The 26194-nt window shown below is 47.0% G+C and overlaps 2 protein-coding genes across 3 annotated transcripts; both read left to right on the top strand.

The window, feature by feature from the left end:
• Positions 1–989: 989 nt before the first annotated feature.
• Positions 990–13600, top strand: GPR157 (G protein-coupled receptor 157). Of its 2 annotated transcripts, XM_069874559.1 has the most exons (5): positions 990–1785; positions 7217–7430; positions 9836–10030; positions 10556–10822; positions 12780–13600. In XM_069874559.1, exons 1-4 carry the CDS (start codon positions 1415–1417, stop codon positions 10775–10777), a joined length of 1002 nt encoding a protein of 333 aa, XP_069730660.1. In that variant the 5' UTR covers positions 990–1414; the 3' UTR covers positions 10778–10822; positions 12780–13600. The 2 variants fall into 2 exon arrangements, with proteins under 2 accessions (XP_069730660.1, XP_069730661.1); XM_069874560.1 differs by lacking the exon at positions 9836–10030 and having other exon boundaries at positions 1319–1785.
• Positions 13601–15508: 1908 nt separating this feature from the next.
• Positions 15509–25295, top strand: LOC138730005 (solute carrier family 2, facilitated glucose transporter member 5-like). The gene is made up of 12 exons (XM_069874695.1): positions 15509–15792; positions 17311–17409; positions 17816–17976; positions 18612–18736; positions 21305–21457; positions 21541–21666; positions 21958–22145; positions 22521–22631; positions 23087–23188; positions 23400–23475; positions 24030–24157; positions 24817–25295. Exons 1-12 carry the CDS (start codon positions 15736–15738, stop codon positions 25045–25047), a joined length of 1557 nt encoding a protein of 518 aa, XP_069730796.1. The 5' UTR covers positions 15509–15735; the 3' UTR covers positions 25048–25295.
• The last annotated feature ends 899 nt before the right edge of the window (positions 25296–26194 follow it).

The following is a 26194-nucleotide window of genomic DNA, read 5'->3' as shown; positions in this document are numbered from 1 at the left end:
CAAAGGATGTGGAAGGTCAAGGTAAGGGTGGTGCCGCTTCAGGAGGGTGAAGGAACCCAGGGAGGATTAATAGGCTGATGATCTCTGCTCCTGGACATCAGAACGCGTGCGGTTTGAGCGGCGCCCTCAGAGCGTTAGGCCAAACGCTGACACGTGTAGTTCTGTCTTGGAAAGGGTTTGGGGAGTTGTTTGCTCCCCTTGGGGAAGGGACGGGGGAGGTAGGATGAGCGGGGAAGGGCTTTAAATTGGAAGGGGGAAGGTTTAGGACATGAGGAAGAAATTCTTCATCATGATGGGGGGGAGGCCCTGGCCCGGGCTGCCCAGAGCAGGGGTGGCTGCCCCATCCCTGGAGGGGTTCAGGGCCAGGCTGGATGGGGCTTGGAGACCCTGATCCAGTGGGAGGTGTCCCTGCCCGTGGAAGGGGGGAACTGGATGGGCTTTGAGGTCCCTTCCAACCCAATTCACTCTGAAAAAAGGTATTGAGGGCGTCTTTTAGGAGACAACAACAACAAACCAGTTCTTTCTGAAATAAACGGCGCCGGGCAGTGTTCGATTTGAAGGCAAGGGGTGGTTTCTGGGCCGGGGGTGCGGCAGGGCCCCTCCCCGGCCCCGGCAGCCCCCGAGCCCCGCGGGATGCGGGTTTCTCCCAGGGAGAAGGCCCGGGGGGCTCCCCCCGCCCCGCCCCGCGCTCGCCCCGCCCCGCGCTCCTGCCCTTTAGTGCCTCATCCCCTCCTTTTCCTTCCTCGCTGCTCTCCCGTCCTGCTCCGGCCCCTGGTCTTTCCCTCTTCTCCCCTCCCGCTCTGTCCCTGGCTCTTTCCCTCCCCTCCTTTTCTGCTCCATCCCTGCCTCTTTCCCTGCTTTCCTTTCCCTCTCTGGTCCTGGGTCTTTCCCTCTTCTCCCGTTCTGCTCTATCCAAAGAATCTTTGCTGCTTCTCCCGTCCCTCTCTGACTCTGTTTTTCCCTTTTCTCCTGGGTCTCTCCATCCCAGTCTTGCTCCATCCCTGAATCTTTCCTTCTTCTCCCGTCCTCCTCTGTGTTTTTCCCTTTTCTCCTGGGTCACTCTGTCCCTGGGTCTCTCCCTCCTTTCCAGCTCCATCCCTGGCTCTGTCCTTCTCCTGTCCCTCTCCATCCCTGGGTCTCTCCCTCCCTGTCTTGCTCCATCCCTGAGTCTTTCGTTCTCCCATCCCTCTCTGTCCCTGGGTCTCTCCCTCTTCTCCCATCCTGCCCCATCCCTGTGTGTCTCCATCCCTGTCTCTCTCCGTCCTTGGCTCGCTCTATCCTTCTCCCATCCCGCTCCATCGGTCCCTGGCACTCTCTCCCTCTTCTCCCATCCCACTCCATCCCTCCCCAGCTCTCTCCCTCTATTCCCAGCTCTGCTTCCCAGCCATTCCCGGGACCTGTTCCCTCTCAGGCGATGCCATTGCCACCCACGGAGCTTCACACCTCGGAGCGGGTGATCGTGCTGGTGTCCTGCGTGCTCTCCTTCCTGGGTTCCAGTCTCTTGGTGTGCACCCATGCCCTGTGGCCGGAGCTGCGAACCCGTCCCCGGCAGCTCCTGCTCTACCTGTCTCTGGCAGACCTGTTCTCAGCCCTCTCCTACTTCTATGGGGTGATGAAGGACTTCAACACCACCTCGTGGGACTGCGTGCTGCAAGGTGCCCTGTCCACCTTCTCCAACACCAGCTCCTTCTTCTGGACTATGGCCATTGCCCTCTACCTCTATATCATCATCGTGAGGGGCTCACCCACGGGCACGGGCTTGCTCTGCTGCTTCCACGTTGTGAGGTGGGTGCTGTCTGCTCTTCTTGAGGGAACACCAAGAGTGGATCCCCTAGGAACCCACCCTGTGGCCAGGAGCCACCACCACTGCTGTGTGTGGAATGCTCCACTTGGTGATGGAGCACTTGGATGGTTGCACCAGTCGCCTGCTCTCTTCTTAAGGGTAGTGTCCCCTTCTCCAGTTCCCTTTAAACAGGGATTTTGCTCTTTTCTTAACTAAGCCTTGCTTATTTAACCTGCTCCCTTCTCAAGTGAAGAAATGGGGACTTGGAAAAGTTAAGTATGACCAATTATAAGAAGAATGAACTGGTTTAAGGTTACATGGCAAAAATTCAGGCAAAAGGTAATGACTGAAAATCCTGGCTTCTGCTTTCCCTCCACAATCTGCCCTGACATCCTAGAAATAATATCATGAAACTTGTGTTTGCAATACCTGCGTGCTGCTGCCAAAAGTCTGTGTTTGGGATCTGTTTCCACGGGTCCCTGACTTCCCAGGGTCAGCCTGGGCTGTAGATCATTCCCCTTTCCCCAGGCAGGTTGCTGCAATTCAATACTCATAGGAAAACCCAGGCTGCAAGTGAAGAGGCTGCTAGAAAAGCACTCTGAAGGTTGTTTTGGCATGTTTGATTGAAGGCAAGACAAAACAGCCCACAGTGTAGCTTTACGGCTCAGTTTGTGCTGTTTAGGGAGCTGGGTTTCCACATCATGTTTAGTAAAAGCTTTCATTATGCAATTTGAGCTTGTGGAATCATGTGCTACCTCCACACTGAGCAAAAAACAGTGATCCTTCAGTCCTCTGTGCTGCCAAGCTTTTGCAATAAATGGGAGGAATGAACTAGCTTAAAGCCATCAGAACAAGTGCTGAGTTTCCCTTGGGTTCTTGGTGACCTTCCAGTATCTGAAGGGGCTACGAGAAAGCTTGGGGGGGACTGTCTATTAAGGCTTATAGTGATAGGACTGGGGGTAATGGGTATAACCTGGAGAGGGGGAGATTTACACTAGACAGAAGGAAGAATTTATTCATGATGAGAGTGGTGAGGCACTGGGAGGAACTTCAATTCCTGCCCTACCTCTTCTATAATAATTATTGCTTGGCAGCAAATTCTGCATGTGAGGAAGCCTGAGGTGTCTGCACACCCATCTGGATCCACCAGGCTGTTGGTGAGGCTGAGATGAGATGCAGTGAGACACTGGAGTACGTTAGGTTATTTTCTTTCAAGTGAATCGTGTTGCCTTGTAAGAATTACAGGGAGGATGGAATGCCAGGGAAGTGCCACACATCAAATATGGAACAGAAAAAAGGAGTCTGACTTCTTTACGGTCATGCTGTCTGTGTTAAGGTACATCAAAGAGTTGATGCAAATCTGGCCTATTGGTAATTTTCCTGTCTGTTAATCACTTTTTGTGTGATAGAGTGTAGAATCATAGAGCGGTTTGGGTTAGAGGAGACCTTAAAGATCATCTTACTCCAACACCCCTGTCACAGGCAGGGCAGGGATATCTCCCACTGGAGCGATCTCTGTACTTTAACTTCTCCACCTGATTTAATGCTTCCCAGCCTCATCAGCTGTGAAGCTTGGGAAAAAAAAAATGAGCAGATTCACTGATCTAATCTTGGCCATAATCTGTGCATGCTGAAAGCTGTACAAGTCCTGCAAGATTGCTTTAACCCTGCCCCAGAGAGGAACTGCTGCAACTGATAGGAAACAATACTAGTGACTGATTAATTGTTTGAAGTAGGTGAGGGAGACCTATCCAAGGCAGAAGGAAAGGTGGCAAAGGGCAGATGGTGCTTGAAGATTTAAAGGCAAGTTTCCAGTGTTGTTGTTTGGAGAAGAATCTGGGACTCTCCTTGTTTCACAGGTTGCCAATTTGATCACGCAGTCACCAGTGTGTGAAAAGTCATTCTGAGAGACTTCTGGAAGGGATTCAAAGCAGGGTGGAGTTTTGTCACGCATTTCTTATTCTTCACAAGCAGTTACTCATAAGGGAGAAGTGTTGGTAAAGGCAAATACTTGGTTGATGTTAACTATAAGCAGAGACTGGTTTTTAGCGAGTGGCGCTGACTAAAGGGGTGTTGGAAGTCAGTACCTGATGTTTTCTTTTTAGGGAAATTAGGATGTCACACTGGTTCAAACCTGTCAAACAGGTTTATTCCTTATAAATTCATGTGGTAACACGTCCACTTATTTTACTGCTGGACCAGAGAACTATGGGCTCTGCTTTGATTTTAAACTGGTTGAGCTCAGACACAGATGAGCTTTGAAAACAAGCTTCCAGTTAGTCCCCTGGACTGCCTCATGCATGATTGTGACAGTGCTAAATTTCAGAGCCGGATTTAAGTCCCTACGAGTTGCCTGTAAGGTGCTGGATCTCTTGAAATTTGCAGTTTGTAAAAGCTTTTGCAGCTTGGGCTGCCCAAAGCATGAGCGACCTGACTCCAGCACCTTAGCCCCTAAACTCTTGCTTGTCTCTCTGGAGGAGTCTCTGCTTGGTACTCAATGTTTAAGGTTGACGTGCAAGTAAAAAATGCATTAGAGCAGATTTGCTCTGGAGTTGTGCTAGCAATGTATGCTCAAAGCTCTTTCCTGCCACTGGCTGGTATAGCCGTAATATTGATTTTTCTCTCTTTACAGAGTAAAAATTCCTGTTCCCAGAAGGAACTGCCTGCAGGCTTGCTGGTGGGATGGTTTGTTGTCTAACCTATGCAGGCAGGTGACTGCGAAGCTTCCCTGCTTGCAAAAGCTTCTGGAAAAGAAAGAAAAAAACCAACCAAAAAGCAGCTGTGAAATGTAAATCAAAATGGGGCATTAAGCAATGTGATCCAGGCATCCTGAGGACAAGAAAACCAATACAGCTTGGGCTGTACGCTGCTGTAGTAGAAGTGTCCTTGTCTTACCTTGTATAAATGCAGCATTGGTGTTAATGTGGAAAGATATGCTGGCTTGCATGTGTTCTTATTAATAGATTGCCAGGGGCTGTGTTAGGGAAATAAGTGCTTTCATATCTGCCTTAGAGATGGGTTTGCTAGCCTTGGTACACTCTGCAAGAGTGACATTCTTTCCCATCTTTCCTTTCTCTGCTGCCTTTTTGTGTTATCTTGGATCCTTTTTATCCAAGTCTTTACTTATGCGTATAATATTCTGATTTGGCTGTTCCTCTGTTCTAAATGGGTGTAAAGCACTGATGTTTTCTAGTCCTTGGGAATCTGTCATTTAGAGGTTCTCAAGAATAACCAAATCATTGTTTCAGTTCTCCTCACGGTTTTCTAAAAGGGAGCTGATGAAGCTCGCTGAAATGCCCGAATCCTTTCTAGATTCTTCCTAAATTCACTTTGAGCGAAGTCCCTTGTCTTTGGTGTTAAGAACCATCATTTTTCTAAAAGACTAGTGCAAATTGCTTGATGCGTGGCAGTTTTCTTCCTCATTCTTCCTTTTGCTGGCTAGATACTTGAAGATTTTTTTAGTCCCTTGCATGGAAGTCTTGCATGGCCTCTCTTTCTCTTTTATATCCAGGCTTAGTAATTTGACTGTTTTTATCTTCTTATATAGTCCTTTCAGTTTCAGATTGCTATGGAGATGGCTATTTAGGCAAATAAGTTTTTTAATACACTTCCTTCTTCTTGGCACTGGACTTGTTTGTGCTTGTGCCCTAGCATGGTTTCTTTAAGGAAGCACCAGTTCTTTTGAAGTCTTGAACTTAATAGTCTGTTCCTCCAAAAGTGCAAGCATTTGAATTTCTTTGCATCTGTAATTCTTGTTTTCAGGAAAATCAGTTTCTACTGAAACAGGTCTCAATTTATGTCTAAAATTCCATGGTGGCGATGTTTGGGATGTTTTTAGAAAGCCTGCTCAACAATAAATAGCACGGGGAGGGCTTTCTGCAGCAGAACTGCTCTTAAGTAACAGCACTAGCTTGGATTAGCACTGGCTGTTCTGAACTGAACACTGAAACAAAATGTTCTAGACGTGCTAAAAGGTTAACTCTGAGGTTTTTTTTACAGCAGTATATTTAAATTTGTTGGGGTTTCTGAGTAGGAGAACCCAGATATTATTTAGGAGTAGGAAATAGGGTTTTGTGAGATCTAATACCATAGGGGTTTCTGTGATTTTTTTTTTTTTTTTTCAGTCGAGTTGTAGAATTTCAGATAATCTCATTTAAGCAACTGCTGATGGCCTGTGTGGTGCAATGCATGTGAACTTGATTTTAGGAGGAAGATCCTTTTCATGCTCTCAGCAGCTGCTCCAGGCTGTCAGTGAAAGATGAGCATGAACCTGGAAGGCAATGAGAGCAATACAGTAATGGCTTTGTTGTCTTTGCACCTGGAGAGACCAGGAGGTTAATCCTCAAACCTCAATCTGAGCATTTGTGCCACTTATTGAGGAAGTTTCCCTTGTCCCTCTAAATGCTCCGCAGAACCCTTCACTGAGGATGAATATAGGAAGGGAGGTGGTGCATTCAGGGCAATATTTCAGTTGTGGAGCAATTTCACTCGTCCACCACAGGCTGGGGCAGGCCAATGAAATCCTGGGTATTAACAGCACCTGGGAAGGGGCCGAGTATTTTGACATTTGGGGTCATGGAATTTTTCAGTTCCTGCTCATGTTTTTTTGTGGGCAACCCAAGATGCTGAGTGACTTAACTCATGTGTGTCACTATGGTTATTTTTCTTTTAAATGCTTCCTTGTAGTTGCCTCTGCTGTCGAGAACGAGTAAGTCAGAATATGGCTACAAACATGTGACTGTGGTTCCTCTTTCCTTTCTTAGCTTTTGGCTGTTAATGCCAGTGCTTTTCCTTGGGGCAAGAAACTCGCCCTTTGTCCTTCAGAAATTATCCTTTTGCTCTCAAAATATCCATCTATAGCAAACCACTGATGTAATAAAATTGTGGATTTCTTTGTGTGCTGGGCCTTTGTGCCAAGTGCTGCTTAGAGACCAGAATGTGGGATTTGGTTGCTTGTGTTCTGGAAGCTGCAAGTCAGCCAGCTTGCTCTTGGATGTCTGGGTGCTGCAGGATAGTCACCTTGTCCCAATGCTCTGGTCTTGTCAAATCCTCAATCTCCCCTCTGTCTAGGAGAGAAGGTTATTAGCTGGGACGCCTCCTGTTCACCTTGCTGGACCCTGGCTGCTTGCTGTCTGAGCCGAGTCCAGCTCAGTGTGTGGCACATCATTATGCATCTGCCCTTTGGGACTGGGGATCCGGGTTCCTCGAGCGGGTCCCTAGGAAGTGGATTTGCAGTTTGTATTCATATGCTGTCAAATACCTGTTATCAGGCACTTTCTTCAGCCTGATTCAGGAATGTCCATATTCAGGAGTAGGTATTGACCTTCTGTCTGATGAAGAATCCTTTGGTCTCTCACCTATTTTTCCCTGGCTTGTGTTCTATGTGTAAACTATGTTCTTGCCTGACCCTTGCTCTTTATGCTCTTTCCTCAGCTGGGGAGTCCCCCTTGGCATTACGGTGGCCGCTGTTGCTCTGAAGAAGATTGGCTATGATGCCTCCAATGTTTCTGTGGGCTGGTGTTGGGTCAACTTGGATGCAGAGGATCGAGTCTTGTGGATGTTGTTAACAGGGAAAGTCTGGGAGATACTGGCCTATGTGACTTTGCCGGTGCTCTACATTCTCATCAAGAAGCACATTAACAGAGCGGTGAGTCTTCTGCTGCTTTCAGCTTGGGCAACAGCCGTGCTATGTGATTATCCTCCCATGCTTTGAAGGTTTTGCTGCATATTTAGCAGCTGCCCAGGCAGGAATTGCTTCATCTCCCGCTGCAACGCACCCAGTGCTGGGAGAAGCAGCACACCTGATTGAGCAGCCTGCAGCATCGTTCCACGATGACTTAGCACAGGGAGAATGTAAAAGCTTTTTGAAAACTTAAGGGGTTACGGGATGTACACGAGTGAAATGTGAATCCTACAGTCAGAGTTGAAACAGGATGTGAAAGACAAAATTCAGCTTTAGTCAGTCTTCCATAGGTCCGCTTTCCCCAAGCCTGAGTTGGGCATTTGGATGTATCTAAGCGAAGTCTTTTAGGATCCCTAATGATATTTTTTGTTTATGAATGATTGTTTTGTACGAGTAGCATAAAGCTCCATTTGGCATTCTAGGCACTGTAGCATGAGGCATCGTGTACCTACACCATACAGCAAGACACCCTGTCCTGGCAGAGTTTCAGAATTCAGAGGCTATTTGCTGCTGTTCCTTGTGAATACAAAGAATCTAGGCACCTTGGATGTCATTTACAGAAAAGAAAAATGTAAATTGAGAGTAGCAGAAGGAAACCACATCCAGAGATTCCCTTTTTTCTTGAAGTTGTGTTGCTGGGGCGGGGAGGAAAAATGGATAGCTGTCCTTTTGGGAAATGCTGCCCTCTGCAAACCTGCTTGCTGTGGTGAAGCTATGGCATTGCTATGGGGATAAACACGCATCTGATTGGGGCAGGATCTTCCAGATGAGCTGGAAGAACAATGCAGTCTTAAGCAGTCCTCAGATTCCTGGGAAAGGGGAGCCGGGAAGGGTTTGCTAGTGCCTGTCGCATCACCTGACATAAATCAGCCAGGACTCTGTGTACCGGCCGCTGTCAAAGATAGCAGTGGGACTGCCTGCAAAGCCGACCTGGCCAGGCTTGTACCCTCCTGCTCTGCCAGGGATTCCTGGGCACCCTGCTCTCCCTTCCCCACTGCCAGCCCTGACCCTCTCACAGCAGCAGTGCTGCGGGCAGGCAGTTGTCGCTCTCTGTTAACATAACGGGGGTCTGAGTGCTGGGGCAGCAGCACCCAGGACACCTGGACTGGAGAGCCTCCCTTCTCCTCCATAGGGATGTTGTGGAGCCTGTTAGCCTGCTTGCTAAACCTCTTTGTTGACAGGTTTCCCCACTTGCAAGGAAGAGCGATAGGGAGCCAGGGCTGGGTTTGGGCTGTGTTAGTGGCTGAAGTGAGTTTGGCACTAGTGGTTCCTGCATAGTCGGAGAGGCAGGAGAAAGGATGGCAGGAGCTGGGTGAGGGGACACGTGCAGGGTGTGTACTCAGAGCTTCCTGAATCCAAGAGACTCCATGGGAGTGGGGAGCTGCAGTGAATGCCCTCGCCAGGGTTTTGCTCTCTTATGGAGAACTAAGGCATCAGGACTGGGAATACTGGAGCAAAGGAGAAAACTGTGCATCCGAGTTGTGTATGTTCTGTAACCCTGATTGTAGGAGGAATAGTTTCCTGCAGGTTGTGGCTATCCTGATATGTCATCTCTTCAGCCACATGAACGTTCTGATATTCAGCGTTATGTGTCCCAGCAGCTGCTCTGTGTGCTGCGTTCACCTGCTCTCCCCAGCCAGGAATCTTAAGTGCATCCAGGAGCTTCTGCTGTAGGATGGTCTCCAGCCCCTCCCACCCCCCCGATTCAGGGCACAAATTCCCAATTTTTTTCATGTACTGGTATAGCAGGGCATGCTGGCTTGTCCAAATCCACTGAAGCCCACTGTGGGTAGTACATAGAGATCAGTCAGCAGGTTCTACACAAACATGCTGAAGGGCTGCTTTGCACGGGGATAAATTTCTTTTGAAACGTGCTGGCTGTGGCTGTGATGAAGGCTAAAAGCTTGAATAGCTCAAGAAGGATGGCCCAGACTTCTCCCCATGTGTGTCTCTATCTATTAAGAGGTTTTCCCAAGGCCAGACCCTTGCTGTGCATTTACAGAGCAGTAACGCCAGCGGCAATGGGGGCAGGACACTGGACCAGCAAAACTGTTTTGTGGAGCACCACGCTTGTTTTTACGTTGTGGGGACCTGGTTTCTTGGCCACTGTGTAGTTACATTTGTTAAAACCAAGCTTAAGTGGGATTCTGAAAGGGCCAGATAACCTGTATTTTTGACAGTCCTTGGCTTCAGCAGGAACATTAGTGTTAGCCAGGGCAAAATGTGGCTGAAGACTGGTGCTCGTAACTGTGTCGCTTCCCACGAGATGCAAAAATGTAGTTTGCTTTGGAAAGAAACCTTGGAGCTAAATGTCCAATGTGCGTAGCTTTTTGTTCACGTTTTTGTCTCCCTCCCATCCTCCACGGAAGCACGCAGCTCTCTCAGAGTATCGCCCCATTCTCTCAAGAGCACCTGCATTTCAGCCCCGGACTTCCATAGCAGATAAGAAGTTGATTCTCATCCCTGTCATCTTTATCATCCTCCGCATCTGGAGCACTGTGCGATTCATTCTGACCCTCTGTAACTCCCCTGCAGTGCAAAATTCAGTCCTGGTTGTCCTGCATGTAAGTATTTGTCAGGAAATTCATTAGAAGGAGGATCTGGGAGGGAGATGAAGCTTTGTTGCTCCTAATATCACTTTTTTTCCTTTGTGGCAGGGTGCACCGCATACTGGTAAAACAAAGTGTGTGTTGCAAGAACATCTGCTCCCTTTTGGCAAGGGCTGCTTGGGATGTTCAGCAGCAGCTATTTCAGCAGCATCTAGTGGCTACAGAGAATAACTGCAGTAGGAGTGCTGGGCAATGCCTGCTGCTTGCAGGAAAAGCAGGTTCCAACTCAAAATGTTGGGTGCCTGTCTTTCAGCAGGGCTCAGCCTGCTCTTCCCCTAGACCAGGCTGTAGAAACAGCAACCCACGTTAGCTGTCTGGTCCACTTCCAGGTGTGAGGTTGATCTTTCTGAATCCGTTTTTCCCATTTAGGTGCTGGCTGTCAGTTTGGCAGCGCTATAGCTGGTCTGACGTGATGTTTGTTCTTCTCTAGCAGGATGCTTGTAAGAGCATCTCTAATCAATTGCTTTCTTGGCTTTGCAGGGAATCGGTAACACGTTCCAAGGAGGTGCCAACTGCATCATGTTTGTCCTCTGTACGCGGGCGGTCCGGACTCGGCTATTTTCCTCCATTTGGTGTTGCCACTACAATGAGTTGGATTTGCCTTCACAAAGATCAGACAGCTACTGGCAGCACCCAGAACCCCACAAGGACAAGGACGTGCCAGCCCCTGAGCGGACGAAACCCCTGCTTTCCAGCACCTGAGCCTGGGCTGCCTACATCTTGGGGCTGATCTTTTTTCCTTTCTTGGTAATTATCTAGTGTGAGTCTTTTTTGCCTTGTCCTGTGTGCGCACAGCCTCATGATGGGGAACAGCTCTCAGTCAGCAGCTGGCGGAGGTAGGTTTCTGCTGGTGTCGTGGAGGTTCCCTGTCTGGCTCTGCAGCAGCTCCCATTTTTGCTCCTTTGGAGTGACAACATGTATAGAACTGATCATTCCCCTTCCCTGTGAGCTGGGGCAGTGTCTCTTGCTCAAGCCTGTAAAATGAGGAAGTGGACTGCAGTCCTGTTTGTCCCGCAAGGACAGGACACCCATGAAAACTGAAGAAGAGGAATTAGTGGCTCCTTCTGATGTAAAATACCATGCACGTCTGCATTTCTCCAGTACTGCATAGGTCAGATGTATTTAGTGCCCCAAATATTCCTCCTAAGGTAATGCAATCAGCATAAAAAGAAAACGGAGGGTAAGTGGTTTGGCTAAGTTTACGTAGAAAATTTGCAGGAGCAAAATCTTGATAGAAGTTTCATCATTCCAGGTACAAGGTTGGACTGTTTCTTGTCCTAGACAGCAAAACCAATTGATAATTCTTTTTAATTTGTGTAACAAGTTTTTGCAAAGAGTGGAGCCTCGTGAATAGCCTGGGGAGTGAAGGCAGCTGTCGGGCTCCCACCGCTCCAGGCACCCAACTGTTCAGAAGCTGCTCTTACGTGTGTAATTCTAATCATTTTAACAGCATGTAGAATAGTAAAATGTTAGAGTGATCTCGTGGGGCTGTAGGCAGAGGTTAGTCCTGTTTTCGAATTGAAGATTTGGCATTAACTTTATTATATTAACATATTTAAGCCCCCTTGTTCACAGGCTGTGTAAACATGGGAAGGTGGAGTCCTCAAGAGCTCATGAGCTCATTTTATGGGGCTGTAGAGGGGCTCAGCTCTTTATTGTCCTTAGAGTCTTTGAAGTGTAGATGCAGGCATCTTATCTCTGGCATAAATGGCTTCTAGAGGTTTTATCTGCTTTCAAAAAGCTTTTTTAAACTTCTGAAAGCTAAGTAGCAACCTTGGTAGATCAACCTCACGTTAATCCCACGTGGCTTGGGAAGACAAGCTATGTTAAAAACTTATTAATGGAAGGTGGGCTAGTAAATCGAAAATGTGGAGGCTTAGAATTGTGCTGTGTTCAGTTTTCTGGAGCCAGCACTGAAGGGAGGAAGTTAAAACTGTCGCCAGCTTGGCTTAGGGGAGAACAAAACAAAACACCACCACCCCCTGAAAAGAAAAAGCCCAGCTTCAACAACACCAAACCAAAAAACAAACGAATCAAAACAGACTCCTTGTTCTCAGTTTGCCTTTTTCCATATCAGAGCCCTGAGAAATGCTTTTGGAGGCATGTGCAGATCAACAGAGCTATGTTTCCAGCTCCTGGGGGTTCAGGGACGCACGCTGGTGTGTCAAGGCCAGCTATTGGCAGTGGCGCCTCTGCTGACACCAGTGGAAAGTCTCTGGTCGTCTTGTAAGCAAGCAGAGAAAGAAAAACAGCCAGCAGACAACTTCTTAGAAGCGTCTGTAGTTCTTACCACTGAAGCTGACTGCAGCCTAAACAGAAGCAGTGATGGGATAATAGGGGAGGGGGTGTGCGGGAATGCTTGGCTGCTCCTGGCAGGTTAGCTTCAGTCTCCGGCGTCAAGTGTGAATGTAATGCTTGAATCCAGTTCTCCCAGCAGCCTGTCTGTGAAGATGACTGAACTCTTTCCTCTCAGACGTGGACTGGATAATTTTAACTTGGATGTTTATGAAGGTGGCTGAGGTTGGGGTATGTGGCTGTACTTCAGGAATGGGTCCATCGTGCACGCTTTCAGCTGCTGCAAGGTGATGTCCCTGTGGCTGGAACCACAGCAAGGCTGTTGTCTTGCTTTAGGGAAAATCTGTGCGGACTGGCTGCAGGAGGATGAGGCAGTCCTGGATTTTTAAATGTGCTTCATTTTGTGCAGGTGCAGGCTTGTCCCAGAATCCCACAGAGGGAGCTAAAGCCTGGGGAAAAGCACCACTGGAGTGGCTGAGGAAACAGAAGACGTCCTGTTCCTCCTCAGCTTTCAGATCCCACCTGCTTCAGTCTTGAACTTTGCTCAGGATCTTCAGGAAGATACTGTTTGTCTTTGCTCCAGCTTCCTGGGTTTTGTCCCTCCTTGTCTTCTCCCTCTCCTATAAATCTTGAAAATTTTGGGGGGTTTTGCTGTTCTGTCTGACAAGGCGAATGTGTTGTGAGTTCTGGGGTGAACGAATATGGTGACTAGGACTGTCCTGGGCATGGATTTCAGTCCTAGTGTGCGATGTCTTCCAGGGAGCTCCAGACTGGCTCCTGTTCTCCACTTGAACATGGACTATATTGTACAAACATACTTGTTTTGTGGTGGGGATGGATGATTCCTTGTGATGGTTTATCTTCCTTGGTGGTTCGGGGCTGTTGTCGTCAGGGTTTGTGGTGGCAGCGTGCTGATCGCCTCCTGGGGAAATCTGAACTCTGCAGACTCCCTTGGTGCTTGGGGGCATCTGGATGTCCCACCCGTGTCTCTGGCAAGGAAGCCCTCACCGGCAGCGGGGTGATGCCTGCCATGTGCTCTCAACTCCAGATGTCCTCTGCCAAAGCACAGGCTACGGTCTGTTCTTGCTTTGGGAGAGTTTTTTCAGAGCTGTGGAGGGGGTGGGTTTGTTTACTCTTTGGAGATAGTGTTTTATCTTATTTACAGCTCCTCGTTTGCTTGTATTTTTAAATGTTTTCTCCAGCTTTTACAAAATAAAGTTTTATTCTTTACCAAGATGTTCAAGCATGTTGTGATAGGTCTGAGCACCTTGGAGAATTTGGATGAGAAACTGTTGCAAGATCCTTTTCCAGATTTCTTCTGTGTCCACCTTAAAGACTAAGATGTGTGCAGGAAGATGTATTTTCTACCTATTTGTAGATAATTCCTCTTTCTATCTGTATAGAAATGTAACCCTGCCAACAGAGAGAGAACCAGACGGTTCCCAGAGCAGCTTATCGAATTGTGTTATGGAAAGTTTACAGATCTGTTCCTATATTTTTATTTTGGGGATGCCTCTGGGTGGCTGAGGCTGTTCTGAGATGCCCTTTGAGGGCAGCAATGGATAAGCCCAAATAGTCTCATTTACCTCTTCGTTCCAGAACCTCATGTCTGCCCTTGTTCACCTTCAGGATGTGATTATTTCTTCTGCAACTCCTTTTCCTATTGCTAGAGGATCAGGCTGCTGTGTCTACCTCTTAACTGACTGGAAGTTGTTTATGTAGCTGATAAAGCAATATCTGTATATGATTTATTTGCAGGCAAATCATTTGTTACTTCAATTCTTGTTTCACCTTGAGGCCCCAGCTGTTGCTCCGGACTGCACACGTTATTGAATTAACCTTGACTGAGCATCCAATTCCTTCCCAAAACGCAGGTGGAAAGGCTGCTAATGTCACTCTTCGACATAGACTGCAGGATGCCTCCTAATAAGAATCCTTACTGCAAGGATTGCTATCAGCATACTGCAGCGTGGCTGACTGCCAGCCCCTGATCTAACCATCGCTTTTCTCTAGCCCATTGCTAATGCTCTCCAGCAGACTTATTCTCCTGGAAACTAAGCCTCCTCTCTTCATTATTTTTGCCAGAGATATAAGGGCTTCATAGACTCCAGCTCTGAGCACGGACAATTGGGCTGAGTGTAAATAGTTCCCTGCATAGTTCCTCTTACTATGTGGTGGACAAGTGAGAGGAGAAAAGACAGAGAGCTGAGTTAATGTCTTCAGGCAAATGCATTCTAGGGTGCAGAGCAGATATAAGAAGCTTAGTACGTGCTGTAGCTGAAATGAAAATGTGCTTGTAAAATGCCTGTAAAATTGGCTTTCTTAAGTTGTTATTGGCTCTGTTCTTTGCTCGATTCCAACAGTATCTCAGCTGCTGGAGAAATTTTACCCCTCCAATTGCTTTGGAAGTCCGAGGAGAAGTTCCTTCACCATCCTGTCTCCCTTCATCCATCTCTTCCTAGGTCATCCCTGTGCCAATTACAGATGTTGCTACTGAATTTTTGCTATGATTTGGCAAATATTCAGTGTTCTGCTGCCAGAAGCAAATATTTGCAGTGATGAAGGATTTCTGATGGCAAACATACATGTCCCGTTTGATTTCTGTATGTAGCAAGATGATTTCCTCAAGTTTAGATAGAGATTTCCTGAAAAGTTTGTTCTCCTTGCATCTTCCCCACTCCTGGGGCAGAATTTTCTTTGCATTTTCTCTCTATCTGTGAACTTTGCATTTCTCTGATAAACTTCTGAAATGGTAGTCGACCATTAACCAAGTCCTGTACTGGTCAAAGTAGACTCACAGCGTGGGAGTTTAATACTAAGCCAGCAGAACGTGGTGCATCTTGCAGGTAGAGGGAAAGGAATTAATGCTTCGGGGGAAAAAGTGTGTTCTATGCGCTATCAGAAACAAATCTAAGGGGATGAACCTGTTGTCCACAAACTTCTGAAGTGCCCTGAGCAACTTTGTCCATGCAAGGTAGGACGGAGAGCTGTGTTTTGGCCCAAGGGCAAATACACAGCAGCAGCTCTATTGCCATAGACTCGTATTGTCCTGGTGTATCTGATGGGAGGAGACCAGCTCATTTAACAGTTTTTTTTTGATGTCTGCTCCTTCTAATCAGACTACGGAGCCTGTCTGACCTAGCAGTGACAGCCTTAAAAATGGAAAAGAAAGAGAAGACGTGAGGGAGTCGTGCAGAGTAAGGCAACGATCGGACAACAACAACTTTGGCTGGTAGAGCTTGTCGTTGATTGGATGTTTTGTGAAAAGTCGCAGAGGGACTGTCTCTGTTGGGTGTTTCCACCCTCTGCGTTGTCCCTTTCTGGTATAAAAGCCTGTCCTCAGCGTCTGAGATTCAAACACCAAAATGAAGTTGAAAGGAGAGAAGCAGGAGAGCTCTGACCACGATGAAGGTTCAAAGGGGGTAAGTATGCAGAGCTCTATACACCCACCTTCAGCCTCCCAGAGACAGAGCCGAGCTGCTTAGGATCTGTAGGTGTTTGTAGAGGAAGGAGAACACCAAGAGTTTTTGGGCTAACGTGCTCCCAGCTGGTCTGGCAGGGGGAGCAGAGATGCTGATGCCTTTGACCCAGGTTTCTGTCTGTCTGGAGGTTTAAGTCTCTCTCTTTGCAGCTGACCTACTCTGCAACTTCTGTGTGAGTTTCCCCTTCTCTGTGCAAGTTTGCTTTCCAACTTCCTAATCGTTTTGGGGCTGCAGATGCTTCTGGGTGGGTGCTGCGTTTCCCAGCAGCTTTTTTGTGGAATCTTGCACAATGCAGAGGTTTTCCTGAAAGTGCGGAATGTGAATAATTAACACCAGCGGCACTTTCTAACTCCTGGGATTTGTTTTTAACGACAGCAACGCAGCCTGCTTGTCATCACCAACGAGAAAATGTCAACAGCCTGCTCCTGGAAAACATAGCTGAAAGCCTCAGCTTCCTCCTGTTCCTTAATGGGAGTTTGGCTTGAATTTTGATCTCCTGCAGTGCCTTAAACTCTGCTGATGTCTATAGGTGAGCTGCTGAGGAATATAAGGAGTACCAGCAGCTACTTGGACAAGGGTTCAATTAGGAAATGAGAGATCCCTTACGTGGAACCTGAGTTGAGTGTTGGGACATGAAACCTCGCAGGCATTAAGGCTAATAATGGTGACAAAGATACGTGTATGAATAAAAAATTACTTTATCGGTGTGGCAGCAGTGAGAGAGATCAGTGAGCTATAAAGCAAGAAAACCAGAACAGCTCAGTCAACGCAGCAGGACCAGCCTGAGGACTGAATAGCAACTAAATTGTTGCAGAAAACAAGTTGCTTGTAACCCCGAGGACTGTGTTGCCGCTAACGTGGTTGGTGATCCTACTCGGATGGCAATTTCACCCTTCTGTTTAACTGCAAAGTGCTGCTCTTGTAGCCCACAACCAAGCCCTCGCTGAGCTGCTTGGATAAGTTCTAATTGGCTTCAATAGCAATTGGATTAGATCCATAAACAGCTTGATCCTCAAATGTGGGAGGCAGAACAAATGAACAGGAAGGGGATTTTGCCACTTAATGCAAAATCTCTTCCTTTTCGAGCTTTCCTGTGCCGATATCCTCTGTTATTTCGCTAACCAATTTGCATGTTGGAAAAAGAATAATTGCGTACAACTTTGTTCCCCGCGGGGTGGTATTCTAAGAACGATAACTTAGAAGTTATTCATCATTCAAATGATCCATCAACACCAGCAAAGAGTAGAATGAATTACTGTAATGACTATGTGCAAATCAAGTAGAACAAAATGAATTATAATGAAAGAACCCATTGGGCTTTCTTTATACAGTAACACGGAGTGAAAAACACACAAGGCGAGTCTTAGAGTATTTCTATTTTTTACTGAATGCCATTTATGCCTATCAATCAAACCTGCTTCCAAGGTGGTTTTTGTGTGTTTTCTTTCCACTCTGCAGAAAATGACACTTTTGCTTGCCTTGGTGACGCTGATATCTGCATTTGGATCTTCTTTCCAGTACGGCTACAACGTGTCTGTGATTGATCCTCCAGCCCCGGTAAGTTGGACTGTGGAGTGGACCATGACCTAGGCGTAGGCTCACAAACAAGGCAGTAGCGTGATAATGGGTGTTTCTGGGGAGATGCTTGCGCTTCCCTGTGCTTTGAATTAGCAGGCATCTGGTGAAAGGCTCCACAGGAAAGGAAACCATTTTTTCCTTTATATATGTTAAAACGTAGAACTTTATGCCCCGAAGAGAGAGGGCGTGAGGAATGGTTTCCCTTCCAGAAACCAGGCAAATCTTATAAAGCAGGATAACTTGTAGTAACAGTTTTCTGTTCCAGGTTTCTCATCCCTCTCTTGCATTTGTTTCTAACTCACCTGTTCTGTGCGTGATCTACAGCTTTACAGCATTTGCTGTTAACTCTCTTTTACAGCTAAATATGCTCTGTATTTCGTTCCAGTACATGAAAGACTTTTACAACCAAACTCACTTCAACAGGACTGGAGTGCCTATGGACAATGGCTTAGAGATGCTGCTCTGGTCTCTTACCGTGTCCCTGTATCCTCTGGGTGGCTTCTTTGGGTCCCTTGTGGTGTGGCCTCTTGTCAACTGTTGTGGTCGGTACGTGACAGTGGTAGTTTGACACCTTTCAGCAGTCATAGAACAGTTTGGGTTGGAAGGGGCTTCGAAGCCCACCCAGTTCCACCCCTTGCGATGGGCAGGGACACCTCCCACTGGATCAGGGGCTCCAAGCCCCATCCAACCTGGCCTTGAACCCCTCCAGCCTGCTGGGCTCAGATAAGACCTGCCCCACGGGTCATTCCAGCTTGCCAAGCCCATCAGGAGGAGCATGACTGTGTTTCCACACACCTTGATGCTAAGGCAGGTGGGCTGGTGTCTAGTTGCTTGGCTTGACAGTGTTTGTTTCACACGTGTAGAAGGCTTTATGTGGTTTCAGTGTGGTCAAGTCCAGGCTTTGTGCTTAGCACTGCACCAGGTAGAGAGCAATCATGAAGGTTCTGGGCTGGGATCTGAGCTTCTGCTGACTGGAGTTTCCTGAGAAAGGTCAGTTCTTCCTTGAAGCCTTCGGTCCCTGCAGGAAATAAAGGGACAATTGCCATTTTCTCTTTGATCAGTCCTTGGGGTGCTGATTCATTTCAGTTTGGGACAGGATAATGCAGAGGGGAGCGTTCTGCTGTTGGGACCTTACCAAAGAAAATCAATCTGAATCTGTCTCCTTCTCTATTACTCTGCAGAAAGGGCACTTTGCTGATAAATAATATCTTCTCCATTGCTGCTGCCATCCTTATGGGAACTTCAGAGCTAGCAAAAACTCCTGAAGTCATCATCTTTTCACGGTTTATCATGGGAATATATGCTGGTAAGTGAGAGGATGGATGGTTAAGGGAGAGCAACCAATATGTTCTTGGCTATATAAAGGGGTTTTTTATATTCTTACACAGTCGGTTTCACAGGTAGCTGATTTAGCTATACATCTGCATATCAACGCTGTCCTTGCTTGAAAAACAGTTGTCATCTGCCTGTTGAAGGACTGCTAAAGATCTCTAGTAAATGATGGCCTTGAGACTGAAATTTAAGATGTAGGGAGATTTTTATCTGTAGAATCATAGAACAGTTTGTGTTGGAAGGGACCTTAAAGCCCATCCAGTTCCAACCCCCTGCCATGGGCAGGGACACCTCCCACTGGATCAGGGGCTCCAAGCCCCATCCAACCTGGCCTTGAACGTCTCCAGGGATGGGGCAGCCACAACTTCCCTAATCAGGAACAGAATAGTCCTTCTAAATCAAAGTCATTGGAGATGATCCCAGATCCAATAATCCTGTCCTGGAACTGACTGCTCTTCCTGCAAGAGAAAAGAAAGGTTAAAAGAGAGAGCAAAGAAGCTAGAGCCACTGGATTTACTGGCAAGACAGTTGGAAGCCAAGGAGAAGGGTGTCTGAGTTGCCGTTGAGAGTGGCTCTATTAGAACTATAGTAATATGGAATAAACAGAATCCCACAATGTCTGGGTACCCCACACAGTGCTGTGTGTGCCAAACCAGGTTGATAGAGGTCCTAACAGCATTTTGGCTCAATTAATTGGTGTTAGGCTAGCGAGGCTGACACGCTTCATGATTTATTAATGGGATATCCTGTGAAGATAGAATATGGGGACGAGAAACCACCACAGGAAAACAACTTGCTCTGTAACATGCAGCGATTGCAATTGGTGAGGGTAAGGCAGGGAGTTCATCCAGTCCAATGGCTTCATCTTGGCTTTTGACTTTTCTAAGCCTGGCAGCTGCTCTTAGTGTTAGTTGTCTGTATAAATACTAAGGGACCAGCTAAGTGCGATCCCTCTTTCCAGTTATTTATAACTGACAAAGGAATCTGGACTGGCTGCCCTGACTTGCCCTTTGCAGCTTGACCTCGCTCTAGCTGTGGACGTCGTGCCTGGGGAGGGAAGCTGCTGGAGCAAGGCAGGCTGCTCCGGTCTCTGGTGGGATCCAGGAGTCATCCTGCCTCGCAAAAGGGCAGCTCTGGTGCAGCAGCAGTGTTGCAGCCCTCTGGTACGCAGGGTCCCTCTGCGACAGGGCTTGATCCACCTAGGGCTGAACACTTAGAAAGCCACTGTCGCTTGAATGCAGCAGTCCAGGAGTCACTGCCAACATGTTTTAATCTGGGTCTGGACAATTAAAAGGCTGGCTTCAAACACTGGACCTGATAATTTTAGTTTTATAATGTTTTCTAGTGGCTTTGATACTTATTCCCTGCCTTTTGGCTCTCATATCACAGCTCGATCACCTTTGCAACTCCAAGTTCCTGAAGGCTATGAACTTTAGAAATGTAAGATAGGAGTATTATGTGGTCATTTGACTCCAGGAGGTTGTGGGTTACATGCCAATCTTTACGGCGTCAGCATGGGAGCTGGCAGCTCTCCAGGGTTACTGTGGGTAACCATGTGATGTTCCTCAAAATAACCTGTGTCCTTACTGTCCTTACTGTCCGACTTACACCCGCTCCAGCATGCTGCCTGTAGGAGATCTTAAACCACCAAACCTCTCTGCAACACCTTTACTGAGCAAGTAAAGCAAGAGGCCACATCCCTCTGCCCTTAAACCAGCTTGTTTAAATACTCTTGTCTTGTTTTAGGGGAAGCAGAAATTCTTTCCTTATGCTTTGGGTTTGTTTCCAGACCTGAAGCAGCACACAATTATTCTTTGCACGTCGCGTGTTGAAGTATCTGGCAGACCCTACTGGGAAAAGGTTACTTTTGGGAAGGTGAATGACCGAGAGCCCCTAAATCAGAGCCAGCTCTGTATGCAAGACAGGCTCCTGCCAGCCTTCCTGGGCTCCTAGAATGCTTTGCTGCTGAGCAGTTAATAAGCTAGACCCTTGCAGCACCAGAAAGCAAGTCCTTACTGTATTTTAATTGAAATGGTGAAACGACCCAAGCCCTTTAAATTCTCTCCAGCACGGGAGTGTATCTGCAGCTTAGCCACAGAGGTGATGTCCATCTTAAGGACATCTTAAGTGTAACACAAGCAGCCTCGGTGAAGGAACAGCATTACTTACAAACGGAGAGGCAGCAGGACAGACTCCTTTCTCTAACAACTGCTCCTGGAGAAAACTGAGTTCCTGGGCCTTTCTGAGCACCCTAGATGCAGTGATGGATTTTGTACTTCTCCACGTATTGAATGAACTGGTGCCACATGTTTTTTGTCTCGTGTTCCTCTGAAGATTGAGGAGAACAGGTGGCATATTCACTGGCCAGAAGATGATATTAAAACTTTAGCTGGAGAAAGAGGGTTTGAGAGTAAGGTTTCCATATACCCTGTGGGCCAGCAGAGGTCATTTGGGTTTCACACAGGGAAAAAGGAGTCACAGAGGATGGCGAGTGTGCTGATGTCAGGCAGCTTCACGTCTAACATTGTTTTCTAACCACCAGGTCTGGCTTCCAATGTGGTTCCCATGTTCCTTGGAGAATTGTCCCCCAAAAATCTGAGAGGTGCTATTGGGGTAGTACCCCAGCTCTTCATCACTCTTGGGATCCTTGTAGCTCAGATCTTTGGTCTCAACAGAATCCTTGGGAATGCCGAAGGTAAAGCCCTGGCTCGGGACTTCATTGTGGTCCCTGTTGAGGAAAGATTTCTCATAGCTGTCAACTGGTTTCACTTGTTGCAGGCTGGCCCGTGCTGCTGGGGCTCACTGGGATCCCATCCCTAATTCAGCTCCTCACATTGCCCTTCTTCCCTGAGAGTCCCAGGTATCTGCTGATACAAAAGGGTAACGAAGAGCAAGCTCGACGAGGTACAGTATCATCATCAAATGAAAGGGGAGGTGGAACGGGATAGATCTGACTGTGGGACATGGCTGATAGTGACCAAGAGTGAAGAAAGCAAGTGTGAAATCCTTCTTTGACATGTTGCTGGTGGATGGATTTCCTGCAACGTTGCTTTTTTCTCCATGTATGTGAATCCCTGACTTCCCACCATGGAAGCACTGCTGTCCACAGCTTACATATCGTTCAGTCTTGAGTTGAAGCAGGAGAGCTCTCTGTAGGTTTCTGGAGTCCGTAACCCGCTTTCCTCTCCCAACTAGCTTTACAGAAGCTGAGAGGCTGTGATGATGTGGATTCTGAGATAGAAGAAATGCGCCAAGAAGACCAGTCAGAAAAGGAAGGAGGACATTTCTCTGTGCTCAGCCTATGTACCTTCAGACCCTTGCGATGGCAGCTCATCTCTATTGTGGTCATGATGATGGGCCAGCAGCTATCTGGGGTTAATGCGGTGAGTGGGAAAAGCCAAGGGGCTAAAGGGATGAGACTTTAGAGTGGGTTATGTAGGGCAGTGCTGAGACAGGAGCTACAATCTAGGACACGGGAGTTACCCCTTCATCAGGGACACTGGTTCTCCATCTTGTTGTGGTAGGTTGACCCAGGCCATTACCAAACCCATTACAGAGTCAAACAGTCCTGTCATGATAGTTTGGATGCTTTTAGAGTAAGGTGCTTGTGCCTAGATCCAAACACCGATGTCTCCAGAAATGAAAGAATTCAGTTCTTAGGCTTCTGTGCGTGAGTTCCAGGATGTAGAAGCAGCCAAAATGGGATTCCTGCATTCTGGCTTTGGCCACATATTAACAAGGCTGTGGTTTCGCTGCAGGTCTTCTACTACGCAAACAGTATCTTCCTGTCAGCAGGTGTGGAGGAGAACATTGTCCAATATGTGACCGTGTCGATCGGTGCCATCAATGTCGTCATGACATTGCTTGCTGTAAGTTTCTGTTGGGGCTCTTTTGACTTCTACCATGTCCAGTCTTCCCTTTCTGTCATCGTTTAAATTATTAGGTTGTTATTAACACAGACTGTGAGCTGCTTCGCACAACAGATGCCCTGTGGTGTCACTTGGTTGAAGGGAGCTCTGTTCAAAATTTTTTATCTCTGGTCTGCAGGCTGATAGGTGCTTTTTTTGCTGTCCAGTGTTACCTTGAAGGGATTCCACACAGTTCTCACTGGACCTGGGGACTGAAGGATGGCCTGCGTATTCTCTGCGTCATTGACACATCCAGCTTTTTGCATTTCCCAGGTGGCTTCATGCCCACAATCCATCAGTAGATGGTGGGAATCTCGCTGAATTCCTTAAAAACCAAACATTACCTTAATTTTTTCCTGGAATAAACACTACTGTTCCCAGCTGTCTGGTCTCCCACCCTCTTCTGTCTCTTTCAGGTTTTCATCGTGGAATCCCTAGGGAGGAGAATCCTTCTCCTTGCTGGCTTTGGATTGTGCTGTGTCTCCTGTGCGGTGTTAACTTTGGCCCTCACCCTCCAGGTGTGTCATTGAATGGCTCGGATGCTGCTACCTATGCATTTCTAGATCATACCCAGGCTATGATTTTTGTGGCTAACTATGGATACATCTGGCAACAGAGGGTGACACTGGCTCTAGAATGCCTTAAAATCTTACTACAAGCAGTGCCTTGAATTGTGTGGCTGATGTTTGAATAAGAAACACATCTAACCTGTGATTACATTCTTCACAGACCACTATCTCATGGATGTCTTACCTCAGCATCGTGTGCATCATTGTTTACATCATTGGTCACGCTATTGGAGCCAGTAAGTATGCACAGTTTAGTACGTTCTCCTCCACGAGCTGAGTTAAGCCAAGTGTTACAGAACTGTAGAATGATGGAACAGTTTGGGTTGGAAGCGACCTCAAAGCCCATCCAGTTCCAACCCCAATGCGATGGGCAGGGACACCTCCCACTGGATCTGGTTGCTCCAAGCCCCATCCAGCCATGCCAGGGATGGACTTAGCCACCAGTTCTCTGGGCAGCCAGGGCCTCACCATCCCCAAGGGAAAACATTTCTTCCTGAGATCTCATCTCAATCTCCCCTCTTTCAGCTTAAAACCATTCCCCCTCGTCCTGTCCTTGCACTCCCTGATTAAATTGGAAGCAACTCAAGCTGCACATCACTTTGCAGTAAGGAGATGTGCACCTAGATGTGGGTATTGGAAAGGCTTTTTCATCACCTGCATCTGTTGGGATGTATCTCTATTTTTCTTTTCTCAAGAGGCAATCTCTTGCTTAGTTGCAGCTCAGAGAGTGCTTTCTGCAGAGACAGTTTGTGTTTATCAACCTTATTTTGCAATTTGTGCTGTCTTCCAGGTCCAATTCCTTTCGTGATGATCACGGAGATGTTCCTGCAGTCATCCCGTCCTGCAGCGTTCATGGTGGGTGGGTCTGTGCACTGGCTAAGCAACTTCACCGTGGGGTTTGTGTTTGTCTACATGAAGGTAAGATGCAACTGCACAACAGGACAAGACCTCAGCTTAAAATTAGTATCTTCATCCCTGTGTTCTTACAGGGAATCTTTTTAATCCTGAGACCTGTAAATGCCCCAGTTGATTCCCATTACCTGTATGCAGGATTATATATTAAAGGCAAGAAAATTGGTGTTTAATTGGTGTCATATCGCTGTTGCACATACTTTAAAAAAAAGCAGTTACTTTATTTTTTTATTTTTTTAGCTGTATGTCTGATCCTGATTTTAGGAGCATGGAAAAGACTGCAAATTCCTCATCCTCCATTTTAACTTGTTCTATGCTTTTGACCTCTGGGTGAGCAATTAGAACTGATCCTCATTAATAGGGATCCATAAATTGCTAGAGCTGCTGATTTTAGCATGTGCAAAGGGAGCTGGTGAGTTGAGTGTGTTTTCTGTAACAGACCCTCATTTTCCAGTAAATCCATGGTGGTTCCCAACAAATCCATGCTGGTAGTATGAGAGGACAGAATCTAGAACCACCTCTACCTTCTAATTGTTCAACTTTGAATATGTGCACGTCACTGTGCCTGCTCTTTAGCAATTGCAGGTATCAGCTTGCTCAAACCATGCAAACTACACAACTGGAATATTACTCTGATCCTTCTCTGTCTCCTTTCATTGCCCTAGAATGGACTGGGGCCCTACTGCTTCCTCGTCTTCTGTGCCATCTGCCTCGCCACCATAGTTTACATCTTCTTCATTGTTCCTGAGACAAAGAACAAAACCTTTGTGGAAATCAACAGGATCATGGCCAAGAGAAACAAGGTGGAGATTCACGAAGACAAAGACCTTAAGGATTTCCACACTGTCCCAGGCAGTCAGGCAGTAAAGAAAGAAATCTCCAGCAGCAAGCTGTGACCTAGCCCAGCGTCTGGCACAGACATTTTTCAGGATCTGTTCAGCAGGAAAACAAATAGACCAATTCATCATTTTATACTGATCTTCATTCAGACCTTTTGCAAATTTCCCATTGTGGCAGTTTCCAAATAAGCCATGGTGTCTTGAGAGGGTTCTCATTGCGAGTAATTAGCAAGACTGTTCTACTTAATGGCATAGCCACTGCCAAGGCAAATTACCCACTCATGGTATTTGTCACAGGGAAAGGGCAACATCCTCAGCCAAATCAGTTCCTATCATCAAGTAACCCATGTCTCCCATGTCCTGACTGATGCAAGCCAGCCCTTGGGTGCTGGGTTTTGGTTAGTTGTGCGCAAGGAGCGCGCTATATATCTCTGAGGAACTGTCATTCATACATTTGAGGGTGCAGCATGAGTGATGCAGCCTTCGATGTTCGGAGAGGGTCAGCTGATCTGAGGTAGTTCCTTAGACAGGCTGAAAAGGGCATTTTTCCTGTCAAATCTTATCATTCCTTCATGTGTCTCAAAGGACCGCTAAGCTGGAAATGTTTATCTCTATAATATCACCCCCACGCTGCTCGCCCAACTCCCTTATTCAAATGAAACCTAGTGCTCAACCGTTGCTGATGAGTCCTTCCAAAGCCTTATTCTTGAGGTGAGGAGTCATCCATCTGGCTGATGCTTATTTATTTACATCCAGAGGTACTTCTAGTCTTTGAGCTGTTTAGCTCATTTCACTCCCTAGTGTTTATTTTTCAAGTGCCAAAGAGCCATGGCCCCTCTCTTAATCATTTCATAACCTCTATATATTTTTTTTCTGTATGTATAAGCCAGTTGGACCTCATTTGTCCCCCTTGGGTATGTGGTATTGAACTCAGAAAGAACCTCCCTGCTGCAGGAGGAGATAAATTCAGGTTGATTCCTGTGCAGTGGGCTACAGGTTGGAGCCTGTATTTACAAACAGGTCCAAATTTGCCTTTAGCTTCTCACATTGTGTTACTTAGGTTTAGTTTTTGAAATTACTCTTCTCCCAGGTACGTGAAACTCCTTGCAAAACTCTTCTAATGGTTTAGAGCTTGGTCCTACTGGTTTCTGGTTGTGTCCCTGGAGGTCACCATTCCACCTAGAGGCTAAATAGGTTTGAAAGC

The sequence above is a fragment of the Phaenicophaeus curvirostris genome, chromosome 22 (genome assembly GCF_032191515.1).
Source record: "Phaenicophaeus curvirostris isolate KB17595 chromosome 22, BPBGC_Pcur_1.0, whole genome shotgun sequence".
In the NCBI taxonomy this organism is placed as follows: domain Eukaryota; kingdom Metazoa; phylum Chordata; class Aves; order Cuculiformes; family Cuculidae; genus Phaenicophaeus; species Phaenicophaeus curvirostris.
The sequence above is the reverse complement of the archived record's forward strand: the minus strand, read 5'-3'. Positions and strand labels throughout refer to the sequence as shown.